This window comes from Ursus maritimus, unplaced genomic scaffold (genome assembly GCF_017311325.1).
Source record: "Ursus maritimus isolate PB19 unplaced genomic scaffold, ASM1731132v1 scaffold_12, whole genome shotgun sequence".
NCBI classification, from domain to species: domain Eukaryota; kingdom Metazoa; phylum Chordata; class Mammalia; order Carnivora; family Ursidae; genus Ursus; species Ursus maritimus.
The window spans coordinates 68,577,160-68,586,107 of NW_024423564.1; the positions used below are offsets into that span (position 1 = coordinate 68,577,160).

Consider the following 8,948-nt stretch of genomic DNA (forward strand, 5'->3'; position numbering starts at 1 on the left):
GTGTGTGTGTGTGTGTGTGTGTGTGTGTGTGTGTGTGTGTCTGCGCGTGTGTGTGTGTCTGCATCTTCTCAGCATCTGGCCGGTGAGAGTGTGTCTGGGTTTCTCCTCTGTCCACCTGAGAACGGATGTGTGCCTTTTACATCCTACTCTCAGAAAGGGATCCCTGCCTTCCTCGGGTACGTACTGGGACGGGGGAATAGAGTGAAATCTTTTCCATGTCTGGGCCTGTGTCTGTGTAAATTCTACCTGTCCTGCATCCAGAAACCAAGAAGAGGGTGCACAGGAGAAAGGGGGAGGATTTCATGCATTGTTGCCGTGATACCTGCCTGACCCTTCTCTTTCCATCCCAGACCCTCGCTGGGAGCCTGAAGGCTCCACTCTGGCTTCGTGCATACTTCCAGGGCCTGCTCTTCTCTCTGGGCTGCGGGATCCAGAGACACTGTGGGAAAGTGCTCTTCCTGGGCCTGTTGGCCTTTGGAGCCCTGGCACTGGGTCTCCGCGTGGCCGTCATTGAGACAGACCTAGAACAGCTCTGGGTGGAAGGTGAGTTGTGGACACCAGTCATAGCTGCTTGGGTATGGTGAGCCCAAGACAAGCAGGGCGAGGAGCTGGCTATTGTGTTCTAGTAGGCTCGGCCCTGGGTCTGGAGAGGGTACCTGCCTGCCAGACCCTGGGCATTTGGGAGCAGTGCTCCCTCTCACACCTGTAAATGGACATCTGCAGATGATGGAGTCCTGTGAACAGGTATACAGAATAGTTATCTGTGAGTTGGTGTGTGTCTGTGTGTTTGTTTAGCAGTTATTACCAACTTTGTATTTTTTACTACATGGCAGAGTGTGCAAAGGCAACCAAAATCTTTCAGTAGCGAGGAGACTGAAATATGTACTGGAATATAATAAACAATAGAATATAGAGCAGAATATGATTATTTGAATAAGAGAAGGCAGGGAGAGATCACACCTGAACAGGAGAATCAAGAAAATTAAAACTGGGCTGGGGAAACTGAGTAAATCATCTAGCAGGCCACCATGGAGAGGTCCCATGCACCTCGAGCCCCGTGCACCGAGGCCCCCTGCAACCATTTAGTAGGAAAAAAGTGGCGTGGGGTCTACACTTTGAGGCAACAGCAAGATCAGACGCACCCAAATGCTCACTTCCTAATGGAAGCATTAGATAAAAATGATTTCTTATTAATACTTTTGGCATAACTCTCCTATCCTGGGGTCTGGTTTCATGTGCTGGCCCTTCAATAGAGTCAAACTCTCCTCCGTTCTTTCCTGGGAAATTTGCATTTGTGGGTCCCCCCAAACCTCCCCCAGCCCTGGCCCACACCCAAAGGCAGGGCCAGGTTAGAGTCTCACACCCTTGAGTTATTCCAAATGCTGGCAAGCCCTAGGATGCAGAGCAGATGTTTCTCGGAGGCTGCCTGCCTGCCTGTTGGGCTCCCACACCCCATCCCCACCCTGCCCTCGCCCTCTGCAGGCTCACGCACACATGCGTGCTCTAGGCCAGCCCTGGGGTCCAGAGCAGATGTTTCTCTGTGCCTGCCTGCCTGCCCCCAGCCCCAGGACACACATGTGCATACATGAACATACACATACCCCCACCCACACCACTACAGCCTGGGTGGTCCTAAATGACTGTTGGATTTCCTGCCACAATAGAAGCTGTCTGTCTCCCCCCTCTTCCTCTTTCTTCACTTCCCAGATCTTTCCCATCTAAACATTGCTCGAACCTCCAGGTTCTTCATCCTCTCTCCTACACTCCAGCCCAGGACAGGCTAGGTCCCACCAGATCTTTGCTGCTGTTGGTGGAGGGGTGATGTAAAAGGGTGGTGGCCAATTCCTAGGGCTTTTTCCTTTATTTCTGAATACTGCTGTGTCCCGTATCGGCTAGGGCTGGGGTGAGGCAAAAGCAGGGACCCTGGCCTGATCTCTCCTCTGTACATCTGCACTTGAGACTTCTCCCAGCAATGCCCTAGGCAATGAGGAGCTGTCTCTATTCCTTTCCTGTTTTGCTAATACAGAAAGCAAAGAAAGAAGCAGGACACTGGCTATCAGAGTTCAGGGTCCCCTCCAACTTTGCCATGGTGAGAGACGGAATGTGACTCATCCTTCCTGATCAATTTTAAAGCCAGAAGGCTCAGAGATAGATTCATCTCTAAAATTAAAAAACAAACAAACAAACAAAACCCCACAACATTATAGCCCAACTAGTACTTACAGGAACAATGACAGAGAAGGCTTGAAACTGGAGCTGTCCTTGAAAACAAGGGACATGTATCTAGAAGGCAGGTGAAATCTATCAGTTGGTAGAACCACTATCCACTCAAAAACCCAAGGCTGAAACCTGGGGAGTCAGCCTCAGTTCTTCTTGCTTCCCCAACTGGTTACTAAACCAGCAAATTCTTCTTTCTTAACTTTTCTCATGACAGACCCCTGCTTCCCACCCGTGTGGCCGTTGCTCTAGTTGAGGCCTTTCTCCGTCTCTGGTAGTGCACTCTGATTATATCATTTAATATGCTTTTAGCCACATGAAAGAGAAAAAAAGGAAAGGAGGGCCGGAGGAAGGAAGGAGGAACAAGGAATCTGTAGTAGAGAGTAAAGAAGTTGCAGGATGGTTTAATTCAGAGACCTAAGGGCGCCAGCAAGGACCCAGGCTCTTCCTCTCTCCTCTGCCTTCTTCAGCATGTGGGGCTTTTGTCCTCAGGCTTATCACCTCCTTGTCCCAAGTGGCTCCTGCAAAGTTTACTAGAAGCCCCCCAGCCAACTTCGGTCACTTTGGCAAGAACTATGGAGCATCCTATGCCTAAACCCTTTACTTGGGAAAGGCAGTGGAATCACTGTGATTGACTAATCAGATTTCACCCCCTGAAGCTGGGGAGGGATCCAGCTTGCCTGAATCACTGGGCCTCTCAGGATGGCCAACAAAGCCAAAGTCTACTAGAGAAGTGACCGGTCTTCTGCTGGACTTACCTTCTAATCTGCCTCCACACTGCCCTCCTGTGGCGTATCTAAATCTGGCCAAGTCGGTCCCCTGCTTAGAGCCCTTCCACCGCTATTACGGGGTTCTGGGGAGTCTCCAGAATCAAGTTCCAGCTCCTTACCACACATGCTAGGCCCCCCGCAACCTAACTCTTGATTTCTTCTCTGGCATTGTCTCTGCCTCACTCGCCTTTGANAGTTCCCTACACATACTTGGTCCAGAATGCCTTTCCTCACTTCTTCCCTTGGCCGGTCCCTATTCTTTCACAGCTCAGCTCCAGAATGTATTGTTAGGTGATGAAAAAGTCAGGTCATCCCACTTCTATGCTCAAAACCTACCATGGCTCCCAGTTCACTCAGAGAAAGCCTACATCACTACAGTAGCTTACAGCCCCTTACATGTAAAATTTCTGGACCAAAGATTATGAACATTTCTCAGGGTCTGATGTATATTACAATATTGCTTCTCTCCAAATATACCAAATTACACTCTGGTTAGAGTGCACTCCATTAAGCCAGCAATGAGGGCTATCATTATTTTTATTTTTGCTAAATTGAGAGATGGTGATTTGTTGCTATCTTAATTCCTATTACCTATAATATAGGATTCTATATATTACCATTGTAGGATTACCTATAAGGTGGGTTCATTTTCCATGCCGGCTAACAAGTTATAGTCTCCCTTCTGTAAAGGTACGAAAGTTTTTAACAGATGTGTTGATTTTGGTGTCTCCTTCCGCTGTTCTCCTCCTTCCTCCCCACTCAGTCTTTTTTACTCCAGTTCTTTCTCACTTTTCTGTCCCAGAATCTCTTTCCCAGCAGCTATTAAATAATAATGCCTTATCTGCTCCTACTTTATGCTGGGCAGTTTCCTGAGTACTCTGCCGGCATTGATTCTAGTTCCACCAAGGTGAGCCCTGTCCCCATTTGACAGATGAGGAAAATGAGGGCAGAGAGACCATTTGCCCCGAGCACAGACTAAATGGCAGAGCCCAGGCTCAAAGCCAGGTTGAGGCTTAGGCTTAGGCGAGGCTCTGCCTTACACCCGCTGTCTCTCGTTGCCCGCACAGTGCGTCCCAGTTCATCTGTCCTCGTGTCTATCACCATCATTGGTGTCAGCCGAGATTTACTTTTTTCTTTGCCTCGTTTTTGTCTGAGGATTCTTTCTTTTCTTTGATGTTTTACTTTACATTTTCAGTCTGTCTTTCTCTTGCTTTCTTGATAGCTCTTTCTGGGTTCCTTCCTTCTCCTGTGCCTCCCTCCCCTCAGCAAACTCACTCACTAGGAGGAGCTTTTTTCTGTCCCCTCCGGTCCCTCCTTGTGGCAGCTCTGGCCTGGGGAAACGAACACTGCAGTACAGGCCTGGGGGAGGAGCGGGGAGTCAGAGAAGGGAGAAAGAAGTGGACCTGCACAGCGTGGCTCTGTGGGACTGTGTTCTCAAGGGAGGGCCCGGAGTGTGATCTGAGCGGGGAAGTGTGAGCATATATGGGTAAGTCTGTGCTGGGGGCTCTTAGGGTGTGCAGCTCTCATGAGTGAGGAGATTATACGGGTTTGCAAAAGAGGTTGGGGAGTATGACGATCGCAGGTGGGGCTGGAGTCTCAGAGAAGATGTACGTGTGGGCCCCAGGGGTGGTAGGGACCCAACAGGAAGACGCCCGGGACAGGCGGCAGCAGAGCTGGGCCTAAGACCAGACCGAGTCCGTAAAGCCTCAGCAGTGGTTTGGCCCTGCCCTTGCCCTCCTCCAAACCCCAGTCAGGCCATATCCCCTCATAGCACCCCTGCCCACCCAGCCCCAGGCCCCAGTGACAGAGCATGACTCTGTAGCCAGCACAATGCAGGACTTGAGGGGTGCCGAGATCAAGGAGACAAAGGCAGGCCTGGCACTGGGCCTCCCTGTTGCCCAGACAGTGAGATCTGGGATCTGGAACCCTTTCTTCCCCTTGGCCCACATTGATGTCACCTCTAACAGGTGATCCCAGGTACTTCTCACGTGAGTAGAAGCAGCATGTTGACTGCACCACACTGAAAGGCTGTCTGATTGTCCCCCTCGCCTGTGCCATCACAGGGCCATTATTACCAGACACTCCCATCCCTACCCTCTTGGCATAACAATTTGCAAAAAGATACATGGCTAGAAAGCACTGCCTGAGACAACCTGACCTAGGAGCCAGCCCAAGCACTACACCTCTTCTTTGGGGAGACCCTCCCAATGGCAGCCTCCCTAATGATCCCATTTGTGTNCCCCCCCCCCCCCGTCTTCCTCACCAGAGGACAGAGGGGCTGAGTGAGGGCTCCCTTACCAGATATCTCCATAACCCCAGCCCTGCCCCAACTCATACCGACCTCTCATTCTGAAGTAATTTGCCCCACACTGAGCCAACCTGATTCATATTTAAATCTTAGACCACACAAGAATTCCGTACAGCCATCCAGCTGGGGTCTCTCACTTCCAGGAAAGCTCCAGGTTCTAACCAGCGTGCCAGGAGCCTGGGGAGTCAGCATGACCATCAGGGGGAAAGCAGGGGCTCCTCTCAGAGCAATTCTCCCACTTGTCCTGGGAGGCCTCAGAGGGCGAGGGTCCCACATCCCCAGAGCCCTGATCCACCAAGGCTCTTTCCCCCCAGCTTTCTCTCTCTGCTCTGGCAGTGGGCAGCCGGGTGAGCCAGGAGTTGCATTACACCAAGGAGAAGCTGGGGGAGGAGGCTGCATACACCTCCCAGATGTTGATACAGACCCCACGCCAGGAAGGGGAGAATATCCTCACACCTGAGGCACTTGGCCTCCACCTCCAGGCAGCCCTCACCGCCAGTAAAGTGCAAGTATCACTCTATGGAAAGTGAGTCTGGCTGAGTCCCTGAGCAGCTGGGAGTGAGGCATGCGGTGGCAGGGCTGGCGTGGGAAGCCCCCTCTTCCGCTGATCTCTTGTGCCCTGGCCATCTCAGGTCCTGGGATTTGAACAAAATCTGCTACAAGTCAGGAATCCCCCTGATTGAAAATGGAATGATTGAGCGGGTGAGTATCCGGGGCTGTTCTTTGAGACTGGGTCAAGGGGGAACCTTTTCTGCAAGGAGGGGAGGGCTCTGAGAGATGGGGAGGTTGCAGGTTGGGAGTGGGGGGTTACAGAGGGCATCGTACAGAGATTGTGGAGAAAGGAGCCCAGGGGCAGGACTGACGTGGCCTGGGATGTCCCCGGCAGATGATTGAGAAGCTGTTTCCATGCGTGATCCTCACCCCCCTCGACTGCTTCTGGGAGGGAGCCAAACTCCAAGGGGGCTCTGCCTACTTGCCGTGAGTGCCGCCGCAGCTAGGCCGGGACTGCCCCCCGCAGGACAGGGGGTGGGAGTAAAGAGGATGATCAAAAGCTTACCGAGGGCCTAAGCCACCTGTTTGGCTGGGGTCAGAGCACAGGCTGCCCCGCGGCTCTCTCCACATCCCCCTACTCCTTGCCTCTGAAGGAAAGGCAGACTTGTCTTATTTGGATGGAACAAAGAGAAAAAAAGAGCCCCAGAAAGCGACTTTACCCGGGAGAGCTAGCTAGGTATGAGCTGAGCTGTTGCACAAGCCAGAGGGAAAACCTGTGAGAGGCAGGTGCCACGTGGTTATGTAGTAGAACCAGAGGTAGGTGGCTCGGGAAGGGGCTCTGTGGGGCTTTTCTGAGCCTCTTCCATGCATTAAGTACTGACCGTCGTCCCATCCGGCTCAGTGCAGCCACCTGGCGGGCCGGGGCAGCCTGCGAGTTCTGGGAGGCTCGGCTTTGCAGACCCTCCACATGGAGGGATGAACGAGCTGCTGGGAGAAGGGTGGGGTACAGCAGGGGTCCCCAGCAACATTTTGGGGGTGGGAATTGATCCTTTATCCTCACCAACCACGGGCTCTCCCCTCAGCGGCCGTCCTGACATCCAGTGGACCAACCTGGACCCAGAGCAGCTGCTGGCGGAACTGGGCCCCTTTGCCTCCCTCGAGGGCTTCCGGGAGCTGCTCGACAAGGCCCAGGTGGGCCAGGCCTATGTGGGGCGGCCCTGCCTGCACCCTGACGACCCCCACTGCCCACCTAGTGCCCCTAACCATCACAGCAAGCAGGTGGGTGCCAGCCAGGTTTGCCAGAGAAAGGCTGTTTTCCTTCCCTTTCCCCTCCTCATATGTTCCTCTATTCTGTGCTTTGCCTCTCATTTCCTGGACACTGTTACCCTGCCCCGACTGTGCTAGGGACCTAGACTCTTCCCTTCCCATTCAGTTCTCCTAAGGAACCCTCACGTGGTTTGTGACTCCCTTTGTGCTTTTCTAAGGCCAGAAACTCTGGACTTTATCCAAATGGACTTGTACAGAGAAACTGAGGACAAACGAGCTAAGCACAAGTATCATACCTAGTTTCCTGAGTGTCTCTGTGGCCCTGTGAATGTGAACCTTTTTCCAAAACCCACCAAAGTTATTCCAGCTCTTCCCAGAAGCCCATTGCCAGGCCTCTGCTTCCCCTTGTGGCCTCCTCCCTGCAGGACAATCGCTGTTCACTTTCAGAGTAAGCGAGAGGCTCAGGAACATAGTTACCTACAGTCAGGCTACAGAGCCCCCCGCCGGGCGTGGTTCCTGGAGGTACCAGCCCAGGGCCTTGAACAATAAGCCCCCCTCCTGCCCCCCTCTAGGCTCCCAATGTGGCTCAGGAGCTGAGTGGGGGCTGCCACGGCTTTTCCCACAAGTTCATGCACTGGCAGGAGGAATTGCTGCTGGGGGGCATAGCCAGAGACCCCCAAGGACAGCTGCTGAGGTAAGGCCTCCCTGGGGGCTGACAAGGGGGCCCCAGCATGGGAATCCACACTCTGATTCCAGGCAGCGCCAGCAAGACCCCCGATTCAGCGGCCGTCGGGTGCTCAGGCCGGCTCTGACCCCCGGCCCTCCTCTACCCCCGCCAGGGCAGAGGCCCTGCAGAGCACCTTCCTGCTCATGAGTCCCCGCCAGCTGTACGAGCACTTCCGAGGCGACTACCAGACGCACGACATCGGCTGGAGCGAGGAGCAGGCCGGCACGGTGCTGCAGGCCTGGCAGCGGCGCTTCGTGCAGGTCAGAGGGCAGCCGGGCCAAGGCGCCGCCCCGAGGCCGTGCCCTCCTCCCACCCCTCACATCCGCCCTGTCTCCCCAGCTGGCTCAGGAGGCGCTGCCTCAGAACTCGTCCCAGCAGATCCACGCCTTTTCCTCCACCACCCTGGACGACATCCTGCGCGCTTTCTCTGAAGTCAGCGCTGCCCGCGTGGTAGGAGGCTATCTGCTCATGGTGAGTCCTGCTCCTGGCACCCTGCCCCACCCTCCACCCAATGCCCCTCGGGAGCCGCCGTGCAAGCCTGTGCCCTCTCTCCCCGCAGCTAGCCTATGCCTGTGTGACGATGCTGCGCTGGGACTGCGCCCAGTCCCAGGGTGCGGTGGGCCTTGCGGGGGTGCTGCTGGTAGCCCTGGCAGTGGCCTCGGGCCTCGGGCTCTGCGCCCTGCTTGGCATCGCCTTCAATGCTGCCACTACCCAGGTACACCAGGACTCCAGGGCAGGCTTGGGGCCCGCAGTCCAGGCTACTCAGCTCCTCCAGCTACCCACCCCTGTGCCCCTCCAGGTGCTGCCCTTCTTGGCACTGGGCATCGGTGTGGATGACATATTCCTGCTGGCACATGCCTTCACAGAGGCTCCCCCTGGCACCCCTCTCCAGGTGAGGCCTCATCCTCCAGCCCGGGCTCGTCTGAAGCAGCTCGGCATAGGGTTAAGAGCCTCTTGGCTGGGGCGCCTGGGTGGCTCAGTTGGTTGAACGTCCGACTCTTGATTTTGGCTCCGGTCATGATCTCAGGGTCCTGGGATCGAGCCTGGTGTTGGGCCCTGCACTCAGCGGGGAGTCTGCTTGAGAGTCTCTCCCTCTGCCCCTGCCCCCTGCTCATGCTCGCTCTCGCTCTCTCAAATAAATAAATCTTTAAAAAAAAAAAAAAAAAAA

At 54.4% G+C, this 8,948-nt stretch overlaps 1 protein-coding gene across 1 annotated transcript in view; it reads left to right on the forward strand.

Moving 5' to 3' along the window:
- The window catches only part of PTCH2 (patched 2), a 14,641-nt gene that overhangs the window by 240 nt on the left and 5,453 nt on the right, over window positions 1-8,948 (forward strand). The window contains exons 2-11 of the mRNA XM_040626605.1: window positions 351-543; window positions 5,632-5,821; window positions 5,928-5,997; window positions 6,182-6,273; window positions 6,870-7,065; window positions 7,626-7,747; window positions 7,893-8,040; window positions 8,120-8,251; window positions 8,340-8,495; window positions 8,580-8,672. Coding sequence (XP_040482539.1) covers window positions 351-543; window positions 5,632-5,821; window positions 5,928-5,997; window positions 6,182-6,273; window positions 6,870-7,065; window positions 7,626-7,747; window positions 7,893-8,040; window positions 8,120-8,251; window positions 8,340-8,495; window positions 8,580-8,672 — 1,392 coding nt within the window. The remainder of the gene's footprint in view (window positions 1-350; window positions 544-5,631; window positions 5,822-5,927; window positions 5,998-6,181; window positions 6,274-6,869; window positions 7,066-7,625; window positions 7,748-7,892; window positions 8,041-8,119; window positions 8,252-8,339; window positions 8,496-8,579; window positions 8,673-8,948) is intronic.